The sequence below is a fragment of the Canis lupus genome, chromosome 22, assembly GCF_048164855.1.
Source record: "Canis lupus baileyi chromosome 22, mCanLup2.hap1, whole genome shotgun sequence".
Classification (NCBI taxonomy): domain Eukaryota; kingdom Metazoa; phylum Chordata; class Mammalia; order Carnivora; family Canidae; genus Canis; species Canis lupus.
In genome coordinates this window covers 33,013,397-33,031,520 of record NC_132859.1, presented here as the reverse complement: position 1 = coordinate 33,031,520, position 18,124 = coordinate 33,013,397, and the positions used below count along the sequence as shown (strand labels likewise).

Here is an 18,124-nt window from a genome sequence, read left to right as displayed (position 1 = left end):
CCCTAGAGTGTCTGTCCTGTGCAACCCCTGTCCACCAGATTCTTTGCTTAACATTTCCATGTGCCATCTTTATAGAAATTGCACCTATATGTAGTATGTTTGCATCAGAGTTCATTTTTATGTCCAAGAGAATAAAAAACTCCTGGACTTTTTGAGTCCGGGTCAAGGAGATGGAGTGTTTTTGTTCTGTTCAGTTTTGGTTTTGATTGCACACATTCTTGTTCTAAAGCCACATTGTTAGTGTTGCAGAAAGAAACATTAATAACCAAAGCAGGAACTGCACCTAGAACCGTCCTTTCTGAATCTCTCTTCGTTGCCCCTTTGTCTCAGGGACAGGAATCTAAACCTTTCTTCATTTCATGTATGTGAATAATCATGTAAACATTAGAAATGGAAATTAAATTGAGGGATGTTTGAAGTGGCCCACATCAAGAGGACTGGATTAAAAAGAAGAGTTAAGCCCCAAAGAAATATGATCTCTAATTAGAATTTCCTTGGCCTCTTTCAAAGTTAAGGAAGGGTTGCTATATAGTAGAGTCGACATGAGGCAGTTCCAAAGTCTGCTCAGAAAAAAAATGTTCCATGAGAAACAGGTACCCTTAAGCCCTGGAATCACACTCAGTCTCTGGAGAGGCAGGCAGGAAGAAAACCATAAAAAAGGGAAGATTCATGAGTCTCCCAACCACATAATCACTCCCAGCCACAAAGCTGAGGATGAGATGATTGCACACTATTTCAATTTCTTTCTCAACACTTACCTCTCCTTCGCTTCCTGCCCCTCTTTCTCCTGTCTCCCCTGCCCCACCCCCACCTCCCCTTTACCTCTCTCTCCCCCAGGCTTTCTCTTTCTGCCTCTCTCTCTCCCTCTCTAGTTGAATTTGTTTAATTTAAACACATAAGATTAGTCCACCCAATGCACTAAGTGTTGCAGACATCCTATCTTTAAAATATAATACTTGACAAGTTAATGCAACTGCAGATTTTTCTGTAATGCTTATGTAATTGTAGGGACGCTGATGTAAGGTTAGGATTTCAAATTAGGCACGGCAAACCCATATACTATTAAGAGACAATACCACTCCAGAAAACAATAGAACCATGTTTTAAAATACAAAACACATTTGCTGTGGAAGAGGTTAAAAGTTCCTGCTCTCAGTATCTAGAACTGGAAGCAAAGTAAGGAACAGTTGTAGTTTCCAAACCTAGTCCAAGTGCAGACAAAAGCAGGAGCTGACTCTTCTGTCCTTTGTCCTTTCTTTTCCGAGGATTAATTATCGGCCTTGTCAAAGGCTCGTCCTTCAGAAATCTCACTGGATGCCTAACCTCATCCTAGACCACCCACTGCCAGTTCCTCACAAAGAAAGTTAATAGCTGCAGTTCAAGGCATGTTGAGAAACTGAAGTCAGATGACTGACAGGCTTGTGAAAGATTGTTGGTGCTGTTTATTTCCTACACATGGGGCTCATGTCCGCCCCCCTGCATCCCTCAATGAATACTTTCCCACAAACTCAAAGCTTTTTTCTTAGGTCTCAGCATTCAGGTGCATTGGCCTGAGGTTCCATTGCCTTCCACTCTACCATCTGTTCTGGTCTAGCTTTTATGACCCCATCTTCTTGTACTGATACTAAGTACCAGTGCTCACTTAGTGTCTATTCTTCCTTTTCCAGATCCTCACGACTGCTGGGCGTCCGTGCGCTGTCCTTGGTACCACCCTCATCTCAGGTCCCTCTGTACTGTACTAAGCTGCTTTAGAGAATTTCCTGTTCTGCTGGAGACGTGTGCTTTTGAGTGGTTACCCCACTCCTCTTTCCTCATCTACAGATACTTCCTGCGGTGTTGCGGTGTCTTCTCTCCATGGTCATCCCCCTTCTCAAAGCCTTCTGCTTCTAGCCACTCAGTGGCTGTGATTCCCTGCCCTCTGCACCCACCAAGGGCTCCTCCTCTAAGTTTCAAACCCTCTTCCATGCCCTGTTAGATCAAACACTAACTCCACCAACTCTCTCCTACCCACAGGGAAGATTCTGGCTTCCCTGCTCTAAAGGGAAGTTTTGATTCTGGCTTTGTACTTCTGCCCACACCGCACTCTGTTTTCCAGAAATCTTGGCCAGTTTCTCCATGTACTCCTCTCTCTGCCATACTTCCCTGAACTAGTGATACTTTTTCCAGCTACCAGCCACTGTCAGCTATACCCCAGCATGTGCCCTGCCATTCTCAGCCTGCATCACCTCAAGTCACTAACTCAGCTCAGAACCCACCAGCTTCTATTTAACCAGCACCACATTCTCTCCAACACCCTGGCTCCCGACTGACCCTGGCTTCAAAGGCAGGTATCCAGGATCCCTGGGTGGCGCAGCGGTTTGGCGCCTGCCTTTGGCCCAGGGCGCAATCCTGGAGACCCGGGATCGAATCCCACGTCGGGCTCCCAGTGCATGGAGCCTGCTTCTCCCTCTGTGTCTCTGCCTCTCTCTCTCTCTCTCTGTGTGTGACTATCATAAATAATTTTTAAAAAAAGGGCAGGTATCCCTTGTTTTCTACAATAGTGCTGAATCATTTGTGTACACCATCTTTAAATGTTTTTATATAATGTATATTAGACCAGAGTTTCTCAACCTTGGCACTATGGACTTTTGGGGTCAGATGATTGTTGTGGGGGCTGACCTGTGCCTTGTGGATGCCTAGCAGCCTTCCTTGCTTCTGTGCACTATATTCCAGTAGCACACAACTGCTCCCACCCTGCTTTGACTAACCATGTGTCCAGATACTGCCACATGTCCCTCTGGGGTGAAATTACCCCTGGTTGAGAACCACTGCATTAAAAGAACATCATAAAAAAATAAATAAATAAATAAAAGAAAAGAACATCATATTTAGAGAACATCTAAAGTAGGGGATCTTTTTGTAATGTGAAAATCCCTCATCAGTTTTCCTATTGAAAAGTCTAGATTTTTGTATACTGAGTTGTTCCAAAGTATGCAACATACTACTGCAGAGTAATGCAACATACTACTTACATATATGTGTTATACATCATTCCTATAGTCTTGATTTGGGTTCTCTTCATTATCTATCATCATCTTCATCACCAGCTTATTTAGGTAAACTCCATCTGGATCATAAGCACCATAAGGGCAATCACCTCCTTTACTTCGTGCTCTGAAGTGCACATCTATTATGACTGCAGGGTATACCTGCAGACAGACCAACAGAGCTATAACAATAATGATGGTATCCTGATGACAAATGCAGCTGCTCATTCCCCTTCATTAAATATCAGTCTGAAGAGCTGATAGCCCATATTTTCAGAGCTATAACGCTGAATCTCATTCTGAATGGATTTTCAGATAAAGAAAAGGCAACCATTTTTTTCTCAAACATGCAGGATCTGAAATAATTGTGGGAACTTCCATGTAAGCACAATGCCATAAAACTCTCAGAGCAAAATCAGAGGCAACTAGTACCCATTTCTGGTGACCTTTCCTGGTCCCCTCCCCTTCTCCAGTCTTCTAAAATACTTTACCTTCCTGCATTCCAACCCATTCCCTCTTTTATTTTTTTTTAAGATTTTATTCATTTATTCATGAGAGAGAGAGGCAGAGACACAGGCAGAGGGAGAAGCAGGCTCCATGCCAGGAGCCCGAAATGGGACTCTATCCCTGGACTCCAGGATCACGCCAAAGGCAGGTGTGAACCGCCAAGCCACCCAGGGATTCCACCCCCCCCCATTCCCTCTTTTAAAGCAGGAAAAGACCTCATTAGTACCAGAGTTCTAAAACTCCAAAGCCTACACATGCCAGAGAGCTGATATGGATTAAAAACACAGCTGTTTCATTAGGACTGCTTAATTTAAACTTTTCAAGTAACATACATATTGTGTGTATGTTATATGATAAAAATATTTTTCTCTCATAAAGAAATATATTTTCTCTCCTTTTCTTTGAATTACTTCTGTCTTCCCACTTTTGACAAAAATTAAAAACCTGTGAAATATTTCTTTGCCTATAAAAACATAATCGAAGGATAAGCATAAATGACAACTGACATTTAGCTGCAGAGTTGAGGTACAATAGGGAGTCGTGTAGACTGTAGCAAACTAGAAAGTGTATTTTTTTTCTTAGAAGATGGGATGCCCTTCTCAGTTCAGTTAGACTTGTCACCCTCTGAGAATTTGAGCTCAGTACTGCAAGATCTTCTGATTTTTCACATGAAGCAGGAAATCACCACAAATGTTCTGGTTTTAAAAGTTGGCTGAGATCTGTAAACACTCTGCAATCCAAACACTGTGGATTGCCACTGTGTGTGCCCCTTGATTAAAATTTTGACTGAAACTCATTATACCAATCTATTCCCTTTCCTAGTGATTTGCATCTTCAAGTGGTTTAGTTCTAATTCTGGATTGAAAGGTTGTGTCAGCTACTAAAAACCTGAGTCTACGGGGACAGGGATGAGGAAGTTTAGCTAGTGACTTGTGTATGAATCTGTTTTATGCCCAAACTTAACCGTAAAATGAATATATTTTAGTTTCAGAAATTTTTCAGTCAGAAGAAATAGTCTGAAACTTGCTTTGCCCCCTTTTCTGCCCCTAAGACTTCCAGATGGTGGAAATCCAGAGTCCCTTGTCATCATGTCCTCTCCTCTTTTCTGAATTAACACCTCTGATCTAGTCCTCCTTCTGCTTTCCTTGTCCTCTACTACCTCCTGTGTTTTAGAGTTCTAAGACTTGGGACTCCATGCCTTCTGTCCCCCAGCAGCAAGAGCCTAGCCAGCCAGAGGTAAGGTGGAAAACAAAGATGCTCAGTGATTCCATGAGGGTACTAGGAATGTGGAAAGATGATTGCTGTTCTGAGGAAAAATTTGGTGAAACGGGAGCCTCTGGGGCAGCTCTGCTGGAAATTAGCAGACAGCAATAAAAGAGTATCTTTCAAGTTAATACAGTTTCAGGTTTGTACCCAGTGTCTTACACATTAGGGCTATGTATGTTTGTTAAATAAATTAATAGCTGGCTAGCTGGATGAATGGATGGATGGATTAATATAGTGTTTTCCAGAGAGTTGAAATTAACATGATGCCAAACTTGGTACCTAATACTAAGAATTAAATGTAAAAGGAAACAGCATTAGTATTTTAGGAAAAGACTAAAAGATGAGCCAGTCTTTTTACATATATAAAAAAATGACATAGGGAAGAAGGTGCTGAGGGCAGGGGGAGCTTAAACCAGAAGAGTCTGAGCTGTGGGATGAATTGAGAAAGTTCAATATAAAATTGAAAGAATGACTAAACATGGTAATTATTTAGCTTCCTTAAGGGTACTAATACGTAGTCTTATCTGATATCGTAACCCAAACTATTCGAAATTCTTTGATGGCTCTAAGTTGATAGTTCTGCAAGATGAATCAGCAACATGGACCTCTCTGAACTGACCAAAGTATTCCCAACACCAGTAATAACCACTGGTTCTTTTAGATAGTTTTGCTTGGTAAGAGATCCTATACCAAAGGTAAGATTGGCCAGATTGGAAATGGTTTCTGAATTCAGCTCCTCACCCTTCTACAAGATCTGCCTTCCTAGGTAGCACCTTCTACTTTACATCTACCGTCAAGATCAATCTGCCTTATGTTCTAGTCCCTAAGCATTGTGTTTGCCAAGGTGATAAGAGGTGCCAGTGTTTCTTCTCCTAGGATCTGAGATGATATTGTAATCCATTCAAGAGAATTAAACTAGACAGCCTTCTGATTTTACTCCTATATAGGAAAGCCTTGAATCCATTGCAAACCAGGAAACCAAGCTTACTGCCTGTTGCATGATTTCTAGCGTAAATATACACAACTTTCCCCTTCCATGCACCAAATCCCTCTGAGAATCAGATTTTTTAAATTAATGTTAAGCTACAACATGGATAAACCTTGAAAACATTATGCTAACTTAAAAGCCAGGCACAAAAGACCATAAAATGTGTCATTTCATTTGTATGAAATATCTAAAATAGACAGATCTGTATAAATGAAACATAAAAAAAAAAAAAAGAAACGAAACATAGATTAGTGGTTGCCTCGGGTGGGGGGCGTGGTGAAAGGGATAGGAGGAATGGGAGTGTCCTCTAAAGGTACTGGGTTTCTTTGGGGGATGATGAAAATATTCCAAAATTGATTGTGGTGGTAATTTCACAACTCTATGAATATAGAAAAAGCCATTGAGTCACATGGTATGTGTGTTATATCTTAATGAAGCTGCTAACAAAAAAGGTTGAGAAATGTTAGTAATATTTGACAATGTCCACCTATTTTACATGCAAGATAATACGTGGCAAGTAAGCAGACATTGCCAAGCATCAACTGAAAAAAACTCCAAGTCTTTGTTGAACAAACAGATGGAGTTTGCTTTCATAATAATATGCTTGATAAAGTGGCAGCATAGTTTATTAGTCTAAAAAATAATACATCTGAGCATGTAAGAGCTAGGGAAAACATATCACCCTTGAATTATACCATATCAACATGGGTCTTAATTGTTTTCTGGGGTGAACAGTCACTTGTGATAATTTGCAGATGCAATTCACAGAGGAGCAGTTGTGGCTACCAGGGTTGTGTTTCTCATGTTTTCTTCTAGACAGAACCAAATACTGACATCAATTTAGCATTCATTCCTGGTAACAAAACTTGTACTACATGTGCATTATCCTTAGCAGTGCATCTTTGGCCAGCATGTGGCTTATTTGGTAAGCATGAAAAAAGAAAAAGATAGAAACACAGAAATTAGGAGAGCAGGAAATGGTTAAGTTCTCTGGGAGAACTAGTTAGCATGTGATGTTGTCAAATATATTCAGTAATCTTAAGAGAATCTTCACCTACCTATTAATTATGTGTGGGATGTTACTCCCTGATGGATGACATTTAATGATGAATAACGGACTTAGGCATGATAATTGATGTGTCATTTTCTGTGGTGCCTGTTTTAGGTAAACAAGATGGTTCTGAGTTAATATTTTAGAGAAAAGAAAGAGATGGGTGGAATACACTAGGATGACCATGTAAGCAACTGCAACCAACTTAAGTAGATGTTTCTGTAAAAGTCATGATGATTTAACTAAAGACATAAGTAATCTCCTATTCATCTACCCACCAAGAAGGTAATCTAGGAGAAATAAGAGAACAAATCAAACTGCCCATCAGACTAGCAGTCAGAAAATGGAAGGAGCCCATTCCACACACAGAATTATCAGTAGATTCCAGGATTCACAAGAACTTAAAGGTCAAACTGTTCAACAACCTACATAAATTATTGAACTACAGGCAGAAGGAAATTTTCAGTATCTTACCACCAACACCACAAGACAGAGCAGGCAAGTCATGAAGTACAGTGAGAAATGGTGAGGGACCTGCATCTCTGTTTAAAGAGATGCAAACTTTCTTTATATTAAATTAAAATTAATTAAACAAACTCTGTTTAATATTCTCTGACCCTTCCAAGGCATGTCCCATAAGCAATACAGTATCCAACTATATAACAATTGGTCCCTGAATATGAGAAGGAAGTGGGCTGTACCTCTTTCTGCCTTATCCCTGCCATGTGCACCTGATACCCAGAACTGAAGAGTCTTCACTTTGAACAACTATTACATAACCTCAACAGATAAGAGATCAAGAGATAACTTTCCTGATGGGGAGAGATGCATTCCATCTGCCTTTACCAGAAAAGTGTGGGTTTTAATAATTGGGTTACTTTGTTGCTTAAAAGTTACTATGTGTTTTATAAGTCTATGTTTCAATACACCCACAAACAGGTACACACAGTCACACATGCTAATCCAAGATGAAGAAACCTCAAAATGGTAGAGTGGTTATCTCTGTGGTGGGGAGTTGAAAGGCAAATTTGGGTTTTGCTCATTTATGTATTTTATTTTTTCTATAATGAACTGTATTACTTGTAAATGTTTTATTTAAAAATAAAATTTGTAAGAAACTAATACACAAATGGAGGGTATTCATCCTTTCTAATGGCTGAGTAATATTCCATTGTATACATAGACCACAGCTTCTTTATCCACTCATCTTTCGATGGACATCGAGGCTCCTTCCACAGTTTGGCTATTGTGGACATTGCTGCTATAAACATTGGGGTGCAGGTGCCCCAGCATTTCACTGGATCTGTATCTTTGGATGGAGTGACTGGGTGATGGGCACTGAGGAGGGCACTTGACGGGATGAGCACTCAGTGTTCTATGTTGGCAAATCAAATATATATATATTCTTTTTTACTGAAGTTTGATATATATGTATATTTTACTTTATATATATATATATATTCTTCTACCATATTGCTTTTGATTCCTAAAGAGGGACCACTGAATTCCATTGGTGTTAAGTTCAGAGTATCTTTGATCATTTCCCCTATGACCCTCCCCCCACATTTGGTAACTAGTTATTTCTCTGGGCACAGATCCCTGTCAGAATATTTTGTGTTATTTCTTCCTATGGATGGACTTCTTCTTTGTAATAAAGCAATCCCCAGTGAGTTTTCCTGTAGATGTTGACAGATTACCTATTAAATTTGAACCACAGCACCATCAGTTACCTACCAGACAGTGGTATACAACTTTGGGACTTGGGGTTAATGAGAAACCTAGCCAGGAAGCAAACACTCTTTTGAGTGTAATGGATTATATAGCCCAAAGTAGAAAGCAGAGCACAATGTATAAAATTCAGATTGCAAATCTCCACTTTTGGTGATGGTATCTGAATCACACTGGCCTGGTCATAGTGATTTTCATGTCTATATTGTGGGGAAAATGGTATTGCCCTTAAGCTCTCTTTAGTCCTGTCTCACTGTATTGAACCTAGTGATCAGAGCAAAGAAAGACCAAATCTAGTTGATTAGTGAGCCTGCATGTCCCCAGATCATTAGGTCTTGGATGAGCTTCAATCTGGATGTCTTCGTTTTAATCTGACTGGAATCTTAGTTTCTTTACCAAAAATCAAACTTTCTAATGCAGTTTTCATTAGGCCTGAAGTTTGGACTCCTGCATCTGCATTATGACCTCTTTCAGAAATCTTTTCTGAGATCTTTAGCCTTCTCAGGTACACCTTCAGACTTCAAGCCCAATAATGAAAACTTAGCCATCTTTAGATCATTAGCATATTGCCTGGCACATAGTATACTCATATAAATGTTTGTCAAATGGAAATGTTCTCTTTTATTTCCTTCATTTCTTTGTTTTTGCAGTAACAGCTTTATTGAAACCTATTCCACATACCATAAAATTCACACATTGAAGTGTAAACCTATCCATGAAAAACAGTGGTTTTTAGTATATTCAGAGTTGTGCAACCATCAGTACTGTTTCTTTCCAGGACATTTTCATCACCATGAAAAGAGACTCTGTACCCATTAGCAATTACTCCTGACTCTCCCCACCCTCCAGGCCTTGTCATCCACTAATCTAATTTCTGTCTCTATGAATTTGCCTATTCTAGACGTTTCATAGAAATGAAATCATACAATATGTGGCCTTTCATGTCTGGCTGCTTTCTTTTAACATAATGTTTTCATTTTATAAAGGTTCATCCATATTGTAGCATTCCTTCTCACAGCTGAATGATATTACATTGTATGAGTATACTACCTTTTGTTTATCCATTCATCACTTGATGGATATTTGGGTTGTGTCCATCCTTTGGATATTCTAAATAAGGCTTCTTTGAATATTCATGTACAGATTTGTGTGTGGACATGTATTTTCAGTTCTCCTGGTTATACACTTAGGTGTGGAACTGCTGGGTCATATGTCACTTTATGTTTAACCTTTTGAGGAACTGCCAAAATGTGCTTTATTTTCTAAAGCACATTTTATATTCCTACCAGCAATATGTAAGGTTTCAGATTTTTCCATATCCTCACCAACATTTGTTATTGTCAGTCATTTTTATTATAACCACCCTAAGTTGAGTGGTGTCCCCTTGTGATTTGGACTTTCCATTTCCTTGCAGTGGAGTTCAGCACCTTTCATGTTCTTTCCTTCATTCACCTTTTCTCACATTAAGGAATGACCCGGACTGGAAGTATAGAACTCAGCTTCTTACACGTACGCTTACCAGGGGGAGAAACCATGCCTTATTTGTTTTTATATTCTCAGTACCAAGCACAGTGCTAAGCACATAGTACATGCTAAATAAATGTTTTCTGAACCTATGAATAGATGAATGATTAAATAAACACACAAATCATTCCAGTCCCCTATTTTTCTGTCCACATCCCTCCCAGAATTCTCTTTTTAAAAATGTCTGATGAAAGTTTTGAAACTCTTGAAACAAATTCAACAGATGACTCATGGTTTGCATGATGCAAAAGTAAACTAAGAAAAGCTGTGATATTTAAGAAGATAATCCTGTACATTACCAGATCTCACTCTGAAGTCACTTGTCTCCCTCCCAAAAGGGGCCATTTTTCTAAAATAAAGTCTAAGCAAAGTAATTTCTAAGAAATTGTGAAAAGGACTCATTTTCTTCTATCTCCTTTGTGGTTTTTTTTGTGGGATGTAAGCCCTCTGTGACCTAGTTTAATAAAAGGCCTATGAAAATGTCATGGTAAAACATACAGCAAGTCATCTGTCATTTCAACCTGGCTAATCTTTATTGAAACCAGTAAGAGTTTATCAAGTCAAGGAACTTCATAAGGGGCTATGATCAGGAAAAGGAATGATTTTATTTTCTCAGCCTTTCCCTTATCCACATCCCAACAGAGCAAATTTTGTTTTGATTTCTGCACTCACCTAAAGATATGTGCTTCAGTGGTAAACCACTGATACCATATGAAACTGAATTTGCCCTTTAGAATCAATTTCTTATATTTGGACATTGTCTACAAATGAAGGGAAAGAGGCAAAGACTAGTGGGAAGTAGGCTGCTTCTGCTTTGGTTTTTTTTTTTTTTTAAGATTTTATTTATTTATTCAAGAGAGACACAGAGAGAAGCAGAGACACAGGCAGAGGGAGAAGCAGGCTCCATGCAGGAGCCCAATGTGGGACTCAATCCTGGGATTCCAGGATCACGCCCTGGGCCAAAGGGAGGCGTTCAAGTATGAGCCACCCAGGCATCCCTGTTTTTGTGTTTAAACTTTAGTTTCCTGGGCCACGGAATTTAAAGTAATAAACAATAGTACACTAACACAGAGAGTTATCGTGGTTGGACTTTCTTTTTTTCTTAATAAATAGCCTCCATTATTTCATACCACCCAGCATTCTCAGGTTTTGTGTCATAATGGCACAAGTTTACTCAAAAAAAATTTTTAGATGGCTTTGTTCATTCTACTTAAAGTTAACTGTCTATTTTTAGAAAAAGACCAGCGTTACTTATACTGGAAGTTAGAAGATCTGGTTAGGAGACCTCTGCCTTAATTTGTAGTATGACCCTGAGGTAGGCCAAGCAAACCTCTGAAAGCCTATTCACCTCAAATACTTGATGATCTCTGAACCATAATGTTTCCTGAATTTATTGCATGGTGCCTTGATTCTAAAGCAGATCCAGTCTTCTAAGAGAAAATTCCAGAATAAGCCTTGTAAGAGAGATTTGTGTTCTTCAGAACCCAGAGCACTCCAGATGTCTCAGATCTTGGCCTCTCTGCATGATTCATTGGCTCCAGCAGTTTTCATGAGTATTCCCACCTGCACAGCAAGAGTGATCACACCTATTTCTAAGGCATTCTGAAATCCTGGGCATAGTATCAACTCTGTACACGTGAGAGAAGTTAGTGGATAAATATAAGATATGGAGGAAGTATATTGAGTCAGGGAAAGACTTTAAATTTTGTCTTGTTAAATATTTTATTTACCTTTTATATTTAAAACTAAATGATCATAAGATGTAAAGCCTAAAGCAAAATTTGGATTAAAGTGTATAAAACAATTTGGTCCTGCCTCCTCCCTCACGCGCTTTACCTCTTGTCTTCCTTTTATCCTCTGCCAAACTATGGTGTGTCTTTGACTTTAGCATGATATTTTCTCCTCACATTACTCTTTTTTCCTTCTTCACAGGGTACATCCCCAGTTACTTAGACAAGGACGAGCTATGTGTAGTATGTGGTGACAAAGCCACCGGGTATCACTACCGCTGCATCACGTGTGAAGGCTGCAAGGTAAGCTCAGCCCAGCTCCAGTCCCCTTCCAGGATCCCACCAGAATGCAACATGAAGTTTAAGTTCAAATTAGAACCAAATTCCAACATTCACGGCCTGTGATCATCCAGGTGTCTGGCTGTCCTCGTCATTTTTTTGGCATGGTCAAGAACTGAATTTATTGACTTTTTCCAAATCAAAAATAACTACATGAATTTGCAAGAGTATAATGTCTGGCTTTTAAGACAGGGAGAAAACTAATAAGATGAAAAGAAATTAATATTCTCACCATGAGTTTAAAAATGCATAGATATTTTATATTATCCCAAGAAATAACCATTTCTCCTCCTCCTTTATCTCCAGTAGTTGAGGAGATAAAATTCATTCTACCACATGCTATTAATCTGAGTAAATATGCTCACTTTTATTTTTTTAATATGTTCACTTTTAAGGGTTCCATTAGGGAATATCTTTGAGGCTACTTAGACTTAATTATGTTCTGAAATTGTCCAAATTGGCTTTCCGCACAGCCTTCAGCCAGTAAGTAAATTCTGGGCATCCATCAGCTAATTTTATGCTCTACAGACCCATCTTCAGGAGATACTTGACAAGGATACATTAGTGATCAACAGTTCACTTCCCAAAAGTCAGACTAAATTTGCCTACTTAGACTCTTCATCATCAGAATTAAGATAAGTTTTCTGGCAAATATCTTTCGGTCCAACAACTTAGCCTAGAAAACAGTCTACTACAGAAATAGATAAAGCTTAACCCAGTGCTAGATCCAGCATTCAGCTAATGTTTTATAAATGAGGAAGTATATTAAGTCAGGGAAAGACTTCTTAAATGTTTACTTGGTAAATGTTTATTACTTTTTATATTTAAAACTAAATGATCACAAGATGTAAACCCTAAAGCAAAGACTGTATTAAATTGTGTAAAACAATTCAGTCTTCCCCCCTCTCTATCACCTACCTCAGCTCCTCCTCTTTCTTCCCCTCCTCCAACTACCTTCCTTTCCTCCTAACCTTTGACCCTAGACCCCCAAAATCAGCATCGTAGCTTGGTTTCAAGGTAAGGTGCTCCATTTCCCTAGTGGAAGATCTTCCATGCAAATCCCTATATTTTGTACATGAAATTCAGAAACACTTAGCAGAAGCCTGCTGGGAGTGTTGAAATGATATATCCATTGCAATCAGGGCATATCGGGGTGTTTCCAAGTTCCCAAGGCCCTATATCTGCAAGACTTTCATAATGTGATGGTGTGTGCTCTCATTCATCCAGACCCCTTTGATGTGGAATTCGTACCTTTTAACAAAGATCGTGCTAAAGATGGCTATTACATCCATGAAAATAATGTTTTAAAGAGTTTAATGGAACTGAATACAAGTAAATCTTGACTATTTATTAATTGGGGGACTTGCAGACTGTCTCTTAAAAGCATAGTTTTATTGGCTTGATTTGAAAGTAATAACACTGCATTACTTTAGATATATTCTCTCATTCTGAAAGCTCAGTAATTCAAACAGGCCTTTCTTTTTTCCAAATTAGCCCCAATTCAGAAAGCTTTGCCTACCTGATTATGCAGCATTGAGATTCTTTCAAATCAGTTCCTAATGGCAAATTTTGAATTCTGGGAGAAACTCTAATGAAAATTCCATTTAATACTCAACTCCCAAAGTGACTCTAAAGACCGAATGTGCCTTACAGAGAACTTAATGCTTATTAGTGACTGACTTAAACAAAGGGAGAGCCAAGCCTATTAATCCGTGTCCCTGCTTCATGTATGCCTTCATGATGATCAAGAAATCCACTAGCCTCTTTTCCCAAGATCACAGGATGTTTGAAGCCTGATGCAACTGAGGTTTACCTAAAAGAAGAAATCGTGTCGCAAAAAGCTAGATTTTTCAGCCCCTATGCCTTTATCTCAGATCAAATCCTGTTTCTAGGATTGCCTCCATCATAAAATTAGAAAGCAGTTTTCCCAGGGTAATTATGCAGAACATGCATTTAATATAAAGACAGAGTATCTTGGAAAAAGACAACAGAGTTCTTCAAAGGAAACACAGTTTTTAAGAGTGGCCAAAGATGAAAAATGTTATGTTTCTCATACTGTTTATTCAGACTTGCATATTAAAAATATTTCTACCCCATACCTGGGGTGCTGCCCTGAAGACAGCAAAAATCTTTTGGAGCTGTTTTCTCTGTTTTGATGAACCAGTTTTTATGCATCTTTTATAGAAATAATGTTGATACTTCCCCACAACAAACTGTTATTTTTAAGGAAGAGCCATAGCTTTCAATAGTTGCCCAAATATTGAACCAGCCCGGTGTCACTTAGCTCCTTACCACACCAATCAGTGCATCATCTTGGACCACAAAGAGTGGATCCAGTTCTTCTCAAAACGCAGGGAAACATGTCAGATGTTGATTCATAAAAGCAAAACCTCTCCTCACCAACAAATCACCAATGAAATATTGGCCTCATTTAGTTCCTGAGACATGTCTTCTATTAGCTCTCCTCTAACAAGATTTTTGTAGGTAGACTATATTATGCATTTTCTATTCAGTTCAATTCCAGAAGTTAATTTTTGTTGCTTTTTTAAAATTAAGGGATCTAGTATCTTTACATTTACTTAAACAAAGTGATCCCTCATCATGTGTCAAATATGCTTTTATTATAACTCAGGGGGGAAGCCAACATTTTAAAAGGGATTTGGTCCATGAAGTGCCTGAGAAAAGTCATCAAAGATAAGTCACAGAAAAGATGATGCTATGAATAGTAGGGCCTGCTACCTCAACACCTTTCTCGACAGAAGCACAGTATAAATTATTTCATGCATTCCATTTAAAAGTTCACAGGGTAGCCTTTTGAAAAAAAAATTTAAAATACATACCAGTATCTGGTATGTCACAGCTCATTCTCTCCTTAGCATCGTCTGACTCTTCAGTATGCTCCACCCCCCTTCTAGAACATACGTCGACATCAGAGTATGTGTGAGAAAAGGATGTCCCCAACAATTTTCCTATCCTCATAGCAACGCACATTCTCCCTGAGCCCTGGACTTTGGTGCTGCCACCTCTGGGTGCCTCCAGAAGGAGGTATGCTACACAGCCTCTCTCTTCCCTTTCTGTGACACATATCTTCTTGCCAGGAATCTCCAGGTCTCTTTTGCTCTCCAGGCAGGGGTGACCCATGAAGGGTGAATTGGGAAGAGGGCAGTAGAAATAGAGAGGTTCACAGGGCAGCTTGCTTTTCAGTACTACGGCATGCCCTGACATTCATGCTCTGGCAGATTTTGCCCACCTTGAATACTCAGGGAAACACTGCCAGCATGTTCAAAAAGCTGCCCGTGTGTGATTGAGTGAATCTTACAACACTTTGTCAATATCATTCAAACTGATGGACTTAAGTGTTTAAGGAAAACCCAAATATAATGGGGCAGTTTTCCTGTTAGAACTTGAACAATAGAAATGATAAGGGATTTGCACCCATGTCCCCAAATCAGGTCCATCAGTTTCCATCATGGATGTCAGTTTTCCATTTTATTCTGCTTTGCACCATATAAAATCATACCTTTGACCTTCTCATTATAAGGAAGCTCCTATGTCTGAGTGTTTAATATGCAAGTGGTGTATGTACATAATCAAAACCAAGGAAAGTTCAGCAGGATCGTTCAAATTTGGGCCTAATCTAGGCCAGCTGGTGTGTCAGTCCCTATTTACGTAACAAAGTTAGAGGCCCCTTTAAGCTTTAGTAGACAGTATCCTTCAAAATTGTTTTTTGCCTTGCTAGTCTACTAAAACAAATAAAACAAAGGCAGAGGGCACTATTTATAATCTGCTCATCTCAAACATTTAAATAATACAGTAAAATTGGATTCAGTTCATATCTTATAAGCAGTTAAGTAAATAAGACTTGGAATCTTACTGAGATCTAGGCTGAGTTCCACAATATACTCACCACACAATTTGGGGCAAGTTATTTAACCTGTCTGAGGCTGTTTTTTAATCCCTACCATGGAGATATTAAGAGTACCTGCTTCATGAGGTTGTAGAAGGGACAGAAAGATATGGAAGGCATCTACAGCACTTTGCATTGTGCCCCTTACAATAAGTGCACACTCTCTGTCATCACTAGTGCCCACAATACAGAAGCACCATAGCCAAGACTGGAGTATCATGTCCAGGAAGGTTCTGCTATAAAGGTTTATGTCATCTAAACCTGGACTAAATGGCATCCTCAGCACCCTTTATGGTAGCCCCCTCCTGTGCCTTCAGAGAGGAAGACACCTTTGTAACTTTAGGATATATGTCTACCAACACCAGATGGAAAGAGTACTATGAAAGGAAAAACCCCAATGCAGTGAGCACTGAGAAAAATTGGGTGGTGAGTCTGGTATTTTCTACTCCCGAAATACTGTTGTTTCAAGGGTTATCTGAGTTGGTCATGGACATTTCAAGAGTCAAAAACAAGAATTAAACTCAGTCTCTAAAGACCATTTAATGCATCCATTTAATTACTAAACAATTAAATGATTAACTAATTAAGAGAGTATCACAAATTTCCTGCTCCTTTATTCTCCAAGACAAAGTATAGCAAGGTTCTTCACAGTTTCATTTAACAACGCAGTTCTGGCACTCTATGAAATGAAATAATGTAACTTATTTTTTTAGAAAAAATAAAAATGAACACTAGATTTTCCCACTAACCTCTTTTCCTAACTAGATGCCACAAAGATACCGACTCTGTAGTCCTAGACATTTCCTTCAGCTCAGATTTAGAGTTCTTTAGATTTGGTTTGGGCTAATTGTCCTATGTGTAAATAGGTAAGAGCTGCCGGCCCATACACAGGTAAGATCCAAAACAACCCATCACCATTATAAGGACACAAAATCCTGGACTCGTTTGTTTCTAGAAAATATGAAAATGTTGTCTTGGGTCTTTCTCTCTCATGTAGGGTTTCTTTAGAAGAACCATTCAGAAAAATCTCCATCCATCCTATTCCTGTAAATATGAAGGAAAATGTGTCATAGACAAAGTTACGCGAAATCAGTGCCAGGAGTGTCGCTTTAAAAAATGCATCTATGTTGGCATGGCAACAGATTGTAAGTAATCTTCTTCCTTTGTTTCATATTCAAGGAGTGTTGATTGGGGAAAGGTTTGGTTCAAGGAGATCAACCAGGCAGAAAAGAAAGCAGGAACCCATGAGGACAGAGAGAAGACACCTAGCATTCACTCCCACAGACCCCTTACTCCCAGCCATTGCTAGGTGGTTTCCATCCTACCCCTTCCCTATCAACTCCTAACTCTCAAAGTATCTAGACAACACATGAGGGGAAGTGATTAAATTATCCCTATCCTGTCTGTAAGACTGTTAGCAGTACTCTGTTTGCAATAGGTGACAAATGAGCAATCTTGTTCATTCACCTTGATGAGGTGTAGTTTACATACAACATTCATGTGGTGAGCACCTCACAGACTATTCCTAATATTTTTCAAAAGCGGAGACAGGAATTTATTTTGTGGACATTTTTGGAGATGGGGCACTGGCAGAAAACATCGTGTTCAGTAATTTTTAAAGAATGTGAAGTCGAGTGCTATCGCATGAGTCATCCTGCAGTTGGTTGTTTGTTATATTTTTAGCCCATAAAAACATTCTAAGCTCCAGTCCTCCTACCCAGTTTTCAAAGTGCCACAGCATATGGTGGTGAGATTAGCCACTGGAGTAGGTCTCTTCTTCCCTCACTGTGCAAGGGATTTACACCAATCATTTTAATTAATAATAAAATAAGAATTGTGTCATTCACAATGTGTGGCCTCCATTTTGCCAGGCATCAGGCTTAATGATTTCTAGTGCCATAAGCTTTTTGCCCCTCAGTGGAAGTTTCCAGCTTTTAGTTTAAAAAAGAAGGAGAAAAAGAAGGGAAAAAAAAAAGGAGAGAAAGAAAAGAGCAATGAGGATTTTCCTCAAGAGAGAGGAAATAATCACGGCTCCATTTATGCAATAAACAGGGTTCT

The 18,124-nt window shown here is 39.1% G+C and overlaps 1 protein-coding gene across 24 annotated transcripts in view; it reads left to right on the top strand.

Moving 5' to 3' along the window:
* The window catches only part of THRB (thyroid hormone receptor beta), a 372,339-nt gene that overhangs the window by 325,750 nt on the left and 28,465 nt on the right, over positions 1-18,124 (top strand). For all 24 annotated transcript variants that reach the window (XM_072792979.1, XM_072792987.1, XM_072792997.1 and 21 more), the window contains 2 exons: positions 12,023-12,123; positions 17,064-17,211. In XM_072792979.1, coding sequence (XP_072649080.1) covers positions 12,023-12,123; positions 17,064-17,211 — 249 coding nt within the window. The remainder of the gene's footprint in view (positions 1-12,022; positions 12,124-17,063; positions 17,212-18,124) is intronic.